Source organism: Bidens hawaiensis, unplaced genomic scaffold, assembly GCF_021521415.1.
Source record: "Bidens hawaiensis isolate Kalapana, Puna unplaced genomic scaffold, B.hawaiensis_p1.1 tig00024293_1, whole genome shotgun sequence".
Classification (NCBI taxonomy): Eukaryota; Viridiplantae; Streptophyta; class Magnoliopsida; order Asterales; family Asteraceae; genus Bidens; species Bidens hawaiensis.
In genome coordinates, this window is record NW_027493830.1 from 242,079 (window position 1) to 259,256 (window position 17,178).

General features: G+C 34.2%; 1 protein-coding gene across 1 annotated transcript; it reads left to right on the forward strand.

Moving 5' to 3' along the window:
• Positions 1–5,553: 5,553 nt before the first annotated feature.
• LOC143569024 (fimbrin-1-like) lies at positions 5,554–12,600 on the forward strand. The gene is made up of 14 exons (XM_077055032.1): positions 5,554–5,640; positions 6,104–6,274; positions 7,190–7,422; positions 7,891–8,062; positions 8,336–8,374; positions 8,479–8,547; positions 8,628–8,744; positions 8,818–9,029; positions 9,665–9,820; positions 10,110–10,309; positions 10,952–11,103; positions 11,186–11,282; positions 12,144–12,235; positions 12,361–12,600. Exons 1-14 carry the CDS (start codon positions 5,554–5,556, stop codon positions 12,598–12,600), a joined length of 2,037 nt encoding a protein of 678 aa, XP_076911147.1.
• The last annotated feature ends 4,578 nt before the right edge of the window (positions 12,601–17,178 follow it).

Here is a 17,178-nt window from a genome sequence, read left to right on the forward strand (position 1 = left end):
TCTGGCCATTTGCGTTCGTCACAGCCGCCTATTTGGTAAATAGACTACCTACACCCACTCTAAACAACTCATTTTCCTTTCTCAAATTATTTCAAAAACAACCAAACTATACCAAACTTTGTAGTTTTGGATGTTTATGTTACCCATGGCTTAGGCCTTATTCCCCTCATAAACTACATTCAAAATCCACTCTTTGTATATTTGTTGGATACTCTCCAACTCAAAGTGCATATTATTCTGTAGATCCACTATCTTCAAAAATTTATTCTTCACGTTATGTTGTTTTTATTGAACATAAGCTTTCTTTTGAACAACTCACAAAATCCACTACCAACTCTTTAGTCAGCCTAAATGACTAGGTACTCATCACCTTACTTATTTCACAACCTAGCATCTCCACCAATCCTATAAATTCTGTGTTGGGAAAAACGACCACCTAGCCACAAACGGTAAACAAAAATGGTTGAATTAATCTTCGTTTAACTAAACTTTTTCCCGACCCGAATGAACCAATAAGGATTCAAACAAATAGGTAATTTAAATGCAACAAAGGACACAAAAATTTTAGCGTGAAAAACCTCTAAAGGCGAAAGTAAAAACCATGGGACTACTAGAGCCGCTTCAAATTCACTATCATCAATAATAGCAATACAAAGTCTTCTCTAGGTAAAACTAGAGGTATACACAAATCATCATATACTTGGTACAAACAATCTTCAAGTATATGGAATTAAATATAAAAGACTAACGAGTAAGAGGTATCATCACGAGAGAATATATCAATCTCTGAAACGTCTTTTATCTTCAAAACACCAAAAAAACTGGAGCACTAATTTCCTTCTCTCCTGATCTGTTGTCGGCAGTCGAAAGAGGACTTCACCAATTATTCTCCAATATTTTCTTGCGTACAGTGGCAGGATAACAATCTCCACAAACAAAAGAATCCTTTATATGCAATTTTGTTTCTTGTCCTTCACTCAAAAGCCCACCAAGTTGTGGTCACGGGCCAAAAACCAAAGAACCAGTTTTGGTTCTTTTAATTCATCCGTGAACAAGAAACAATAATAATTTTCTTTTTACTTTTATTACTAAATAAATAATAATTAATAATAATAATAACTCATGTAGGATAATATATGTTGCACTTTCTCATGGACAAAAAATACCCCAACATTCTGTACCTACTCCTACAACCACCTCTACTGCCACAAACATACCTTTATCATCCCACCCATTGCTTCACCTATTGCTCACTCCTCTGATGATCAAAGTGCACATAGTGATCCATCACTTTCAACACATAATGGCATTTCTTCATCACCTTTATCACCTAATTCATCAAACACATCATCTTCATCTCTTTCTTCACCTATCTAAGACATTAATACTTTGTCTTCTTCACAACCCACAAACTACCACCCTCCCAAACCCATTACTCGTTCTAAACCAAAACCAAATTCTCGTTATCATAATTCAGATTTTGTTCCATACACCAACACACCCTATGTTCCCACTGAACCACCAACTATTTCTCATGCATTAAAACACCCATCTTAGTGTCGAGCCATGCAGGAAGAGTTTGATGCTCTTGAAGGAATTCACACTTGGACTCTAGTCCCATTTACACTTACTCCCAACCTTGTCGGTTGCAAATGGGTCTATCGAACTAAGTTTAAACCCGATGGTTCAGTTGACCGATTAAAAGCATGTTTAGTTGCCAAAGGCTTCACTCAACGGTTGGGATCGATTACATAGAAACTTTTAGTCCGGTTATCAAACCCGCAACTCTTCGTCTTATACTCTCCCTAGCCATTTCTCACGGCTGGTCCTTGCGCCAACTCGGCATTAATAATGCTTGTCTTCAAGGCACATTAAATGAAGAAGTTTTCATGGCTCAACCTTTGGGTTTTATCAACCCATATTTTCCTACTCATGTATGCAAATTAAACAAAGCAATCTATGGTCTTAGACAAGCCTCTCGTGCCTGGTACGACGAACTAAAATCCTTTCTTTTTTCTCATGGTTTTAAATCAACAATCTCATATTCTTCTCTTTTTACCCTTACGGTCGGCTCCATTCCTATATACATTCTTGTTTATGTCGATGACATTATCATTACAGGTCCATACACCACTCTCATCTCTCAATTTATCAATCTCTTATCTGCCAAATTTTCTTTAAAAGATCTCGGTCCTTTATCTTACTTTCTTGGTGTTGAGGTCTTACCTCATCCACATGGAATACTTCTTTCTCAAAAGAAGTATATTTCTGACATCCTTCACAAAGCAAATATGAGTGATTGCAATTCCATCTCCACACCGATCACATGCTCTAAACCGCTAACATTGCACGGTGGAATTTCTCATCCTAATCTAACAGAGTATCGAACTCTTGTAGGAGCCTTACAATATTTATCTCTTACTAGACCGGGTGTAGCCTTCACAGTTAACCGGTTGTCCCAATTCATGCATGCCCCAGCATCACAACATTAGCATCACAACATTGGTCAGCCTTGAAACGGCTCCTACACCATCTACAAGGCACTTTGCATCATGGTATACTCCTTTGTAAAAGTTCACCTCTACACTTACATGCTTTCACAGACGCGGATTGGGTTGGTGATAAGGATAATTACAGAATTACCACGGGTTATGTAGTGTATCTCGGTGCCAATCCAATTTCATGGAGCTCTAAATGTCAAAGTACCTTGGCCGGCAGCTCAACAGAGACCGAATTTAGAGCAGTTGCTTCTACCACAACAGAAGTACAATGGACAATGTCACTACCATCTGAGCTTGGTTTTCACTCTTCCATTGTTCCTACCATTTACTATGATAATCTCAGTGCTACTATTTACTCGACACATCCAGTTTTTCATTCTCGTATGAAACACTTAGCATTGGATTTCCATTTTGTACAAGAAAAGGTTCAGACCGGTTCCTTACGAGCTAACCACATCTCCGGAGATGACACTCGCTGACGTTCTCACTAAGCCATTATTACGACCACGGTTCCATTTACTTATTTCCAAGATTGGTCTCACATCTGGACCGTCCATCTTGCGGGGGAATGTTAAGGAATGAAAATATCACGCCTTGTTATACCACCATTTACTTGTATATTTAAGTTTGAATATGTTCATGCTTATCTCTAACTTAGTTAAGAATAGGTTGTTGAGTTTAGCTTGTATAGCTCCAGTTTTATCTCATGTAAATCAATATATTTATACCCCTTTCAGTAATAGAAACAATAAGTTTTTCCTTTCTATTATAATCTCTGTATTACATTTATACTTCAAAGTTATATCTAACTAATGTGATAAAATATATACATATGTAAAAAAACTTAGCATCACATATTATTGACCATAAATGATGATACATAAAGTAAAATTTAATGCACGAATGATGATTGTTGCTACGAGACTTATTACCTAAAAGCTAAAGTATCAAAGTTGTGCAAGAGAGCGACTCATCCAGTTCAGATGCGCCTTGTTGGTGATTCGACTTCATTTCTCATCTTCTCAGACTCATAAGATGCAAAAAATAGCACATGAGTCTCGTCACGGGCAGAAGGGATTTCTCCTTGTGACCGCCCTCTGGTGCGAGAATAAGTATATGTATGTAGAGAATAAAAATGAGCAAAGGATATTATGCATAAAAGTATATAGCATAGAATGTGATTATCTTTACCTTGAGATGAGGGTGGGACTTACGTAATTTTTTGTGTAATTAGGTGGGTTAGGAAATTGTTAAGTGCTTGTAGGTGGGTTTCTAAAAAACAGGCACAAATAGGTAGTTCGCTTTTTGAACAAGCGAACTCAAACCAATTTTCATAACCAACAAATGATATGGCACATTGGAACTCGCATATGTACTTGAGATTTTTAGTCCGTTCACCTGTCAAGCGGACTTGTATAATTCGCTTCTTGAACAAGCAAACTCTAGAATAAAAAAAGAGAGTCTCAAATTGAGAATGGATTATAAAAGGAGAAAATTTTGAAAATACCATTTTCAGAAATCGGTTTCAAGTTTTACCCTTTATTTGCGAACCGTCCATCACAAACAACTCGGGAGGACTAGATTCTTAGAGTCAACTAGTATTTTACAAAACTGGTTGAGACGACTATTTTAGGCTAAGAAAATAGCCGGGATGAGTATTTTGTAACACTAGCTGGTCAGCATGATAATTTTAGGTAAAAATAGATAGGACGAATTTTTTTATGAATTTTTTGATATATTTCTAAATGTTATATTATTATATTTAATTTTACTTATAATTATTTTTTCTTTTATAACTTTAAAAATGTAAAGTTTTATAAAATTTAAAATACACCATTGAGACGTGTTTTTTTAATATACACGTTGACATAAATTTTATTAAAAACCTAGTGGGTCAAATTTGTATTAAAGTTCGTTTGACACGTTTGGTTTTAACTAAAATTTTGTTAGCGCGTAGATAAAAAAAGGCACACCTCAACGATGTATTTGGAATTTTGTACAATTTTATATTTGAAAAGTTATAAAATAAAAACTATTTATGAGTAAAATTAAATATAACAATATAATATTCAAAAAAGAACAAAAAGTTTCATAAAAAACTCATCTCAACTATTTTTTACCTAAAATAGTCGTTCCAAACAGTTTAGTGCTACAAAATACTCGTCCCGTCAATTTTCTTAGCCTAAAATAGTTGTCCTGACTAGTTTTGTAAAATACTCGTTGACTCTTGTTTGTGGTGGGTATTTCGAGAATACTTTCAAAAGTTTGGGTAAAAGTCAAAACCCATTTTGGAAAATGAATTTTCCCATTATACAAGTCCTTTTGCTAACTATTTTGGTCTTTTGCTAGAGTTTGCTTTTTCAATAAGTGGATTATACAAGTCCGCTTGACACGTGAGTAGACTAGGAATCTTAAATAAAGGGTTTAATTAAGACAACATAGTTTCTCCAAAATTATGCAATGGAACCCATATCATGTGTTACGTAAATGATGATGCACAAATAAAAATGAATTAATACACTATGCTAACTATAGTATATATGCATACGTACGTAATTGTTTTTCCATCAACACGTACACAAAGATATAGGAAAAGGGGACACGTGTAGAAATCTCCCAGGGTTCCGCGTTAACGAACATTAATCATCGACATGCATGCATGCAGTTTGTTTGTTTGTTAAAATTAACAAAACAAAACGACGATCAAAATTAGAGGCGCATTTGTACGTTATCTGGTGTCCTCTCGATCATTCATGCCCCCATGAATCACCAACATGCATGCCGTTTCTGGAATCAATTTATTTAAGTAATTAATCGTAATTGGGATTTCATTTACGAATGCCTGATTCTGCAGGTAATGTGTTTGATCAAGTGTCTCAATGACTTTCGTAAATATATCTCGAATGCTGATTCATGGGGTTTGCTTTTTTTAGATTGCGGTTGTCGTAGATTGGATTGCTTTGTGGTGATTGATTTCATTTGATTTGATTTGATTTGAATTGATTCTTTCCTGGGTTTGCAAAAATTTGTGAACTTTGGGAAGTAGAAGAAAATGTCTAGATTTGAGGGTATTCGTGTTTCCGATCAATCTATTCAGAGTCAATTCTCCCAGGCTCAACTTCGCAACCTTAAATCCAGGGTACGTATGTAATCATATTATTATTCATGCCCTTCAATTCCTTCCTATACCAAATACATGTCCCAGTAGGAAATAACATGTTACATGATTACCAGTGTGTCTGCATGGGCACCTTTCTAATATATATATGCGCACACTCCTTTTTGAAATATGTAGTTATGTATATATATTTTAATCATTAGCCATCTTTATCATTTTAATTTATTTAACCTAAACTAAGAATTGTGAAATAAGTCCGTTCAAACCGTCAAAACCAAGCCGATAAAGTATCGTAAGCCTAGTCGAGACCTTAACTAACGGTTTGGCCCCAAAACTTTGTCAAAATGGCCGAATTGAACCGTCAACATCGCTGGTTTCATCACTAGCTAGCTTTCCACTCTCCCTAATGTTGAATTTTACTTGACTTTATCATTTTCAATCCCATGTTTGACATATAAGTCATGTTTGTTTGGTCGATGTGTAGTTTCTACATATAAAGAAGGCAAATGGTCAAGTTACCATTGGTGACTTGCCACCATTGCTTTCCAAGTTGAAGCCGTTCAATGTAATATTCAAGGAGGACGAAATAAGGGAAATATTATGTGAGCCTGGTATAGACGAAGGCACCAAACTCGATTTTGATGGGTTTCTTAAGGTAATTTTGCTATTAAGTTAATTTATTTATATTAATTTAGGTTGTTTTTTATTTTGAACAACAATTCCTAGCTTTTCCTAGGATAAATACACCATAGCCTACACCCTACAAGATTTGAACCTTAACCATTTTTGTGGACATATCACCATGATGTCGCCTTGGGGACACTAATTTAGGTTATTTAGCGCTTTCGGTTTGTAACCACTTTTATTTAATTAGATGTAAAATGGAAACCCTTTTACATTTTCTTTCATATTTTACAACCAAGTTACATTTTAATACCTAACCGGTAGTACGCCATTTTTTTCCGTTCATTTTCAAAATTGTTAACGTGACATATTATCGGTCATTTTAGTGCCAAGTATATGTCATGTGGCATATGTTGTGAAATTTGTTTGACTTAATCGGGTTGTTCACTTGTGAAACTGCCAGCTGGTAAACTATTTGGCAAAACAAAGAAGCTGTTAGGAAATTAAGGGTTGAATAATTTAAGCGCAGTTTAGTCTTTTGGTTAGTTAGGTAATTTATTTTATTTCGATTTATTCTATTTTCGCTTAAGTTTACTTCTGGAGTTGTATTTTAGCATTAACATGTTGAGACTTTCTTGAGTTTCCTATATAAGTTGATTTAGGGTATCTTGTTTTTCAAGTTTGAGTCTATTATTTAATGGGCCATGGACTGATCATGGACTGGAGGCTATGGCTTTCTAAGTTAATCCCAGTTTTCATCTTTGATAAACTTCGCGTCGAGCAACTGTTCTTGTTATTTCAGTTTTGTTTGTGCCTAATATAAAGTTGGTTGTTTAACTTATAAAAAATGTAAATTTCATTTCTATTCTGTGCAGTTTGCCTTTTGAATAGCTGCAAGTTTTTTTTTCTTTGGATCAACTTTTAAGCAACTGAATTATACGTGCAGGCTTACCTAAATTTACAAGCTCAAGCTACTAAAAAAATAGGAAATTCGAAGAACGCGTCTTCTTTTCTCCAAAAGTCCACAACAGTACACACTGTGCAGAATTCTGAGAAAGAAGTTTATGTTGCTCATATTAATAGCTATCTAAGAGACGATCCATTTATGAAGCAGTTTCTTCCTATTGATCCATCCACCAATCAACTGTATGAGCTTGTTAAAGACGGAGTTCTTCTATGGTATTTAATCAGGGTCTGCTGTTGTACTCTGCTTTCTCATGCCCTTTAGGAGCCAACTGGTTTTTGGTAGTTTTTATATGAGAGTAAATTGATAAAAATAGCTATATTAGTCCAATAGCTTAAAGATTATTTTTTCTGACCCTGATCTTTCATTCTCATTGCAAGCAAGTCCAGTCCACCAACACCGTCCAACTTTTAAAAAACGACTAAATTACCCTTGGACTGAAATGGGACCAACCCGCTTATCAGTTCAAGTGTGTTTTGGTCATTTTGGGAAAAAAAATAACGATGGTGTTAGTGGACTTGACTTAATTGCAAAGAGAATGAAAGATCAGGGACCCACAAAGCAAGTTTTAAACAACTGGATTGTAATAGCTACTTTTGACAAGCCACAAGGACGAAAACTGCAATTTGCTCTTTTGTATATTATTATTGTTATTATCATATCTTATTTTGGTTTTAATGCAGTAAACTTATTAATCTCGCGGTGCCCAACACAATAGATGATCGGGCTATTAACACTAAAAAGGAACTTAATCTTTGGGAAAGAAATGAAAACCATACTCTTTGCCTTAATTCTGCAAAGGCTATCGGTTGCACGTTGGTTAATGTTGGCAGTCAAGATCTGGCTGAGGGAAAAGTAAGCTGTTTGGCTCCTTTTTTCTTTATTATTTTAGAGGGCGTTTGGATGCGGGCTTTATTGGTGGAATTTTTTACGTGTTTGCTTATAAACAGGGGTTGTGTTTTAACTTAAATCGAGCACAACAAGGTGTAACTTTAAAGTCTAGTTTTAATGCATCTATCCATACACCAAAACTGAATAATCACTTTGTATATATGCACATCCGAACACCCTTAGTTGAGGCTTTTAGTTTATATAGTCTCACTTTTATTTCCTCAAATTAACTTGCAGCCTCATTTGGTACTCGGACTAATATCTCAAATCATAAAGGTTGGTCCTTTCATTTGGAGCAAGGCATCTTATTTTTTGTAACTTTTTTTTAGTTCTTCATTGCTGATGTTTATAACTTACTGTTGTAATGGTGGGCCCATCAGATCCAACTTCTGGCAGATCTCAGCCTCAAAAAGACACCTCAGCTTCTTGAATTGCTGGATGATGATGATGTAATTCTTAACTATTCTTTGTCTTTCTTGTTTTTCATATTCATCATCCGTTCGTTTAATCATATGTACATTTTTTCTAGGATCCCGAGGAGCTCGTAACATCATCTCCTGAGAAAGTCTTACTTAAATGGATGAACTTTCATCTTAAGAAAGCCGGTTACACTAAAACTGTAACAAATTTCTCAGCAGATGTAAAGGTAACCACTTTATAATCATTGTTTACTAACTTTTTTGTTCTTCGTATAATAGTGCCATTTGCTACATTTGTAGGATGGAGAAGCTTATGCTTATCTGCTTAATGTTCTTGCACCAGAACACTGCAACCCGGCCACACTCGATACCAAGGACCCAGTTGAACGGGCCCAATTGGTACTTGAACATGCTGAAAAAGTTAAATGTAAAAAATTTTTGACTCCTAAAGATATCGTTGACGGGTCAACAAACTTGAATCTGGCATTTGTTGCGCAGTTATTCCATGAGAGGTTTGAGATGCCTATCTATTTCATTCATTAAGATGCTATATGTAGCAAAAAAAATTGTGCGTGTAGGGCGGGCTTAGTAATGGGTCAAATTGTGTAAATGTTTCAACGAGCCAAAACAGTCGAGTTGGTGTGAACCTCAATATCTTCTCTTCTCCGCCTTTTGAATTCCATGAATAATTTAAATATTTTGCTAACAACCATCTTTTTTATTTTTGGTTTAAAAAGAATAGTATTTAAGTATAACTACCAAGAATGTTGTTTCCCTTTATGTGATATTTGTCTATCTTCCTATTTTGTTTTAATAATTTTTTGTCTTGTTACTTTATATTGGTTGATTTATATATTGTAACCCAAAGAACATGCATTTTATTTACCATATATTAATATTTTTTTCATAAACTACCAGCGTGCCTTATCATTTATCTTGTTCTAGTCACTGTACATTTTTGTGCATACGACTGATTATATAATGTTGCGTATTGTTTAGGTCGTTTGTAACCGATGAATTTCATCTTTATATAAATTGGAAATTTTACGTATCTATATAAAAACTATCATTTTCTGTAGTTGGCATTTTGCATATGAAGTGACTGAAACTAGGCACAAAGTCACTTATAAAGATAATATATGTGTAGGAATGGGCTATCTAATGATAATAGCAAGGTTTGTTATGCTGAGATGATGCAAGTTGATGAAGAAGTGTCCAGGGAAGAACGATGTTTCAGACTTTGGATTAATAGTCTTGGAATTGCTTCATATATTGAAAATGTGTTTGAAGATGTCAGAAATGGGTACGCATACGTTTCGATACAAACATACACTAGTCATTTGCCGTTATGTACACGCATTTTAGATTTCATATGCTACAAAAACTTAATGCACATAATTCTTTTAAGGGATTTGATCAACATAGCCCTTAAGGCTATGGATAACAACTAAATAACTAATTTATGATTACTAAAGAAAAGTATTTATCAAAAAATTGTTATTGTTAACTACATGTTTACAACATTGTGTTCGATTTTTGTTGCATATTGAAATCAGAGACAATTGAGTGTGACTCTTAATTAGTTCATGCAGGTGGATTCTTCTAGAAATTCTAGATAAAGTTTCTCCAGGCTCGGTTAATTGGAAGCAAACAACTAAACCACCTATCAAGATGCCATTTAGAAAAGTTGAAAATTGTAATCAAGCAATTAGGATTGGAAAATATTTAAGATTCTCCCTTGTGAACATACAAGGTCCTGATATTGTAGAAGGAAACAAGAAGCTCATACTAGGTGACAACCCATGATCTTCCACTCGTATTATTGCACAAAAGTAGAGGTGGCAATTTTGACTTGTTTACTTATGAATAGTTTGATTCAGGTTTTTGTTTTATCTCAAACGGGTCAAATAAAAAATAGTTTTAGGGTTAATGGTGGCAAAAACCAACCAACTTTCAAGATTTTAGTTGTTTACTACTTCAACTTTCTTAGGGTTAACCAACTGACTTTCATCATTTTATCAATTAAGTCCCTTACTTTCTTTTATTGAGTGCTTTAACCCCTATATTATTTTTTATATCCCATTGAATCTATGTTAAATGATTATTAAAATCTGCTATTTAAACTTTTATTTAAAGTAGTGTTGAAGGGTTAAACCTCCAAAATGTTTAAGGTTGGTTGGTTGTTACCATTATTAAACAACACTTTATTCAAAGATTTAAGCGAGTATTGTAACAATATTGTTTTTGTTATCATATAAGATCACACTAGATTATATAGAGATTTTGAGGAGTGGACAAAAAGGTGTTTCAGCCCGCCTTGCCCTACAGAAATTGACCCGTTTGACCCAAGCCTGTTACCACTATCTGTATTGCCACCTCTACATGAAAGAGAAGCATTTTTAACGTGTATAATAATATGCATCTTTTGTTTCAGCTTACTTATGGCAGTTGATGAGGTATAATATGATTCAGCTTTTAAAGCACTTGAGAACTCGCTCCCAAGAGATAACTGATGATTATATTTTGAGATGGGCGAATCGAAAAATAAAATCCACAGGCAGAACTTCACAAATGGAGAATTACAAGGTCTGTTAAAAACAAGTTTATTTATCTATCATTGCCATAATATTGTTAACTGATTACATTTTTTTGTTGATGGTTTTTGCAGGATAAAACCCTTTCTAGTGGGATTTTCTTCCTTGAGCTTCTCACTGCAGTGGAGCCTCGGGTTGTCAATTGGAACCTTGTAACCAAGGGTATAACTGGTATGGTTTTTTACCTTTTAACCCTGCTCAGTATGTTAGATGTTTGTTCTTTTTTTTTTTTTTGAATTTTATGAATAGTTGATATATGTTGAATATGGTTGTACATCAATTATGTACACAAAATATTAAAAATGGGTGAAGTGTTTGCAGGTCAACCCGCCCCAGCCCATTTTGGCCAATTCTAGAAATGACCCATTTATGACTAATCATAGACGTGGCAATGTTGGCCCCAAAAATCAAAAAACTAGCTAAAAGGGAAACGGAATATCACTCAAATCTATTCCAACTTCCTAACACGTGTTTTATCCAATTATTTAGATTATTATTTGTAATATTATGTTTTTGATTAGCCCTGCTTGCGGTGCGCACATATGATGTATATATGTGTGAACCCTCGGGTGGGCAAAAGTGAAATTGCACTAATTTTGACGTTATTTTACTAATCTCGTGAAAATAACGTTAAAAGTGACGGACGGTTAATCAGGCATCATGTAGTGGCGTTGATAGCTGAAAGATAAGGGTACATGCACCGATCAGCCGGTGTCCCGATGATTGAGTGCTATGTGCCTTATGTCCAAGGCTTGATGCAAAACTACTATCGAGCCGGGGGTCTCACCGGAAGCAGCCTCTCTATCCCTATGGGGTAGAGGTAAGGCTGCCTACATCTTACACTCCTCAGACCCTACTAGGCTTTGCTATTGGTGGGATATACTGAGTACGATGATGATGATGATGATGATGATGATGATGATGATGATATTATGTTTTTGATTCTTAATACATCAACTATGTTTTTGATTCTCAACCACCATCTTTTCATGATGCTGAAATTTGATTATCATTTGTTAATTGTGGATCTAGATGAAGAGAAGAAGTTGAATGCAACTTACATCATCAGTGTTGCCCGAAAGCTTGGTTGCTCAATCTTCTTGTTGCCTGAAGACATCATGGAGGTATATTGCAGCCTTTATGTAAATTATCATTGGAACTGCCTCAAAATCCTATTATTACAAAAATAATAATAAACTAAACTTCTAATATAGTGGTTTAAAGCTTTATGTGGCGGTTGTTTCGACAGGTGCACCCGAAAATGATGCTCATGCTGACAGCTAGCATTATGTATTTTTACCTTCAACAGACCGACGAAGAACCTGAATCCGCAACGTCATCTATTCCAGCCACACCCGATTTATCACCAGGGCCTTCTATCAATGGCGACGAAGACATTTTCGCGAATGAACATTTCAACATGACCATTGATGATGCAGCCTCAGATACCACATATGCTTCAAATCTTGAAGATATTGCTTCACTGTAAATCTTGTTGGTCTACATACATTTGTGAACAGATAATTAAATAGGCTAAAGCTGTAGATTTGATGAGAGTACAAAAGGTCAAGGTCAGTTTTTTGGGTGGTGTGGGGGTTGTTAAATCTTTATTCTTCCATGTAAGTAATGTTTGGAGTTTAAACTTGCCTTTTACAGTTGTTTTAAACGCAGTTTGTATTGCACTGGCATTATGTCAGGTTGAGATTCATAGGCATATAGAGGGAGACTTCACATAATTGTAATCAAGTTTCTCTTATATTTTATTAAAGTCACACAATCTTTAATTCTCTTTACAAAGTCACCCAACTTTATTACTTGTGTCTATCTAGCGCAATTATCATGTTTCCAGGTTACCTTTATGACGTGTCATGTCACATTTTTTCAATCTTCCGCAAAATTCTCAACTAAAATCACATTGATCTTTGATTAAAGAGGCATCGTCGATCAAACCTCGGCCATCCAACATCGATCAAGACCATCGACTTATTCAAGGTAAACTCGATCAAAACCCTCGGACGCTCCTGTATACCTTGTATACATGACCATTCAATGTCATTCAAACCCCCCAAACCCTCGACATTTTGGCGATTCTGGTGGAAACCCCTCGGTCGTTCCAAGCGATTCAGCACTTATTCGATTTTGGGTCGATTGTCTTTGTCATTTTTGGTTCTCTATCTCTCCCTTGTTATATGTTCGGTTGATAAGCTAATTGGTATTTGTTTGAAGTATGAATACTTATAGGGATATATGCATCTTTGATTCTTTGGCTACTTTATGTTCAATTTTTTCTAGAAGAAACCACATCGATTACCCTCTCGTTGAATAAGGGTGATATGATCCTGGACCTGGGACTACAAGTCTACAAGCATAGCAGCCTTGCAAAGTCGCACGACCCAGTAAAGACCCAAGACTTGGTATGTTTGCATGATCCCTTCTCACTATAAAGCCCGTATCCAAACAAAATGCTCTCGAATTGAAACCGAGACGGATATGTGGAGTAAAATCAATCAAACAAACAGAAATGATAAAGATGTATAACTGTATTGATAATCAAATAGGTTGGCTAACACAAACACACACACATCATAAGAACAATCAAAGACCCCTATTTACCAATCGCGTAGATCCTCTATGTAAACTTTAAGTAATCGCATTACCATAAGCGAATTATTCTTCAAGTTCTCACTTGATATTATAAGTCACGTATTTTAAGTCTATAGATTAGGATTGCATTCTCTGTTTAAAGCATTGTAACAATAGATTCATATTGCCCAAGGATTTTGTCTCTTTGTTGGAAATTTTTAATTTTGACTATTGTTGTTATATCAAATTGGTGGGAATTTTAACTACTTTTGAAATTCAAATTGGTAACTACTTAAGGCATTTATCAAGCCCTAAACTACTAATCATGCTCATTCTTTGGTTTGCTTAATTCACCCTCAAAAACTACATACGAAGTTCTTGATCTCGTTGAGTTTTATCCGATAGAAATATTTGGAGAACCACTAGATAGTTTCAACCTGAAAGTTCCAAACAACTCTTATAAAATCCAAGACACTAGCTACTTTGTTCAACCTTCAACAAACCACCACCATCGGCCCTTCTTCGTTCTATAGTCACTAGGCTACTTTGTAAAAACTACAACAAATCACCACCATCACTTCCTATATATGTTCTATGTTAAGGAGTTTGAAGGAATCAGGAACCATCAGACGCCTTGCTCAATCGTTTCCTTTCCGGTCTTCGCAAGGACATCCAACAAGAGTTTGTAGTTTTAAACCCGGCCACCACATTTCAATTGGTTGTTAGCCTTGCCAAGCTGCTTAAGGATAAATGCTATATTGCCACGATGCAATCTCCCATTTGACTCACTTCATTTTCGTTATCCCTCACTCACCCTCATTGCTACCACGGGTTCCGTCCCAACCTCTCTCCCTTGTTACGAGTCCCAATTTTTGCCAGCTCCCCGCTACAGTTTCTAAAATAGAGTCTATTTGTATTATCCTAACGCATATAATGGAGCACCGTAACCATTTTAAATTTTAAGTAATATAGCCTTTGATGCTATATGTAATACTCAACGCATGTGGTCAGAGTATCTAATTGGCATATTTGTCTCTTATACTTTTAGGCTCTTTAAACATTACTATAGATTTTTTCTAGTTAAAGAAAGTTAACATATTATGTAATTACCTATGCATGTGTTTATCATCGCATCGTGTAGACACCTTTTTGGTGTTTGTACCTTTTTTTTGGCTGCATTAAACCCCCCTTCTTTGAAATGCAAAATATTATCTAGCGTATTGTTAAAGCAAAGCCAAATGCCATTTCATATGCTTTTTTATTTATATATAACTTTTATGGGTGCCAAAGATTAAAAACATAGTAAATACTATATAGAAATCAATTTATAAACATTTATATAGATATAAAAATTCAACTTTCTAGCCAACTCAATTGGCTATGACAGTTTGAATCCAAGCCACATGGAAGTTTTATCTTGTCTGCGTCACGCTAGAGAGTTTCGACTATTGTGGATGACGCAACTGGTGTCAAGTGACCAAGAGCATGAGGAGAACCCCGGAAGCCAGGGTATGCTTTTCGGAATAAACTCTTAGGTTTCAAACCAGGGCTGTTCACGAGCTGAGACAAACCAAGCAAAGGCTTGCTTGTTTACAACCGAACCGAATTGAGCGGCTGAAATTCGAACCGAGCGAAAAACGAAACAAGCAAAAATCGAATCGAGCATTTTTTGATCGAACATCGAGCGATTTCAAGCATTGTTTATTTCTTTTTTCACTTTAAAATTTTCAATAAGAAACATGTTTGAATGCTGTAGATAATATATTTTATAAACAAATTAGTAGTTTTTAGACAAATTTATAATATGTTGTAAATTTTTAAGAGAAAGAAGTTTGAAGTGAGATATAATGAACATGTAAACAAATTTTTAATATGCTTAAAACTTGAATCAAACTAATAAAACTATAAAATTGACATAATAGGAAAAATTTTAAAATGTTTAAAAAAATTGTATACTTATATTTTATGTGTGTTGTTTATCTATACTATATATAATACATGAGACAAGGGTAAATTAAGACACTTGATTTTAAAAGTTTTACAAATTCTAATGCATAAAGTACATGTGTTAATAGGGGTAAACTTGTCTTTTAAACATAACCATAATTTATCAAACTTACAAGTTTACCCCCTCATCATTAACCATATTATGTTTTTAATTTTAGTTTTAACTAACTTCCCACCCATGATTTTTAAACGACAATAACTTTCTCATACGTTAATATTTTTGTAGAAAAATTATATCATAAAAACGAACATTTTATTCTCTTTATTTTGAATATGATAATGTAATAATTTTTAAATTTTAAACAAATTAATATGTTATGTAGGGGCTTTCAATGCCTATTCTGATGGTTTATAAGTTAAACTTGTGAGCCTAACGTTAGTATCGTTTTTTGTCGTCCAAAACAAAAACTCAGTCATTGAAAATTGAAACCAAACTGTTACTTACGGTATGGTTCCGGTTTGGTTTCACAGTTTAAGCTATGATAAAAAAAATGTTTAAAATAATTATTAATTTACCTATACCATCAATCCTAACTAAGCATCAACAAGATATGATACCTTAGGGGATCATAATATGAAAAATGATAATTTTAGCCATATAAATAAAAGACCCAAGACACGAAATAATAACAAGAACAAACATTACTACAAATCATACTGGAATTATATTAATATAAAGCTGTAATATCCAAGTTTATTTATATCTATACTATATATAATACATGAGAAAAAGGTAAACTAAGACACTTGATTTTAAAAGTTTTACAAATTTTAATGCATAAAAAACATGTTTTAACAGAGGTAAACTTGTCTTTTAAACATAACCATAACTTATTCAACATACAAGTTTACCCCCTCATCTTTAACCATATTATGTTTTTAATTTAGTTTTAAACTAACTTCTCATCCATGATTTTTAAACGACAACAACTTTTTCATACGTTAATATTTTTGTAGAAAAATTATACAATAAAAACGAACATTTTATTTTCTTTTATTTGAATTTGACATTGTTATAATTTTTAAAATTTAAACAAATTAATATGTTATGTAGGGGCATTCAATGCCGATTCTAATGGTTTTTAAGTTAAACTTGTGAGCCTAACGTTAGTATGGTTTTTTGGCGTCCAAAACCAAAACTGAGTCATTGAAAATTGAAACCAAACTGTAACTTACGGTATGGTTCCGGTTTGGTTTCACAGTTTAACCTATGATAATAAATGTTTAAAATAATTATTAATTTAATTGTACCATCAATCCTAACTAAACATCAACAAGATATTATACCTTAGAGGATCATAATATTTAAAATGATAATTTTAGCCATATAAATGAAAGACCAAAGACACGAAATAATAGCAAGAACAAACATCATTACAAATCATACTGGAATTAGATTAATATAAAGTTGTTATATCCAAGTTTACATGTATTTAAAATTACTTTTTTCAATTGTATTTTAACTATATCTAATATA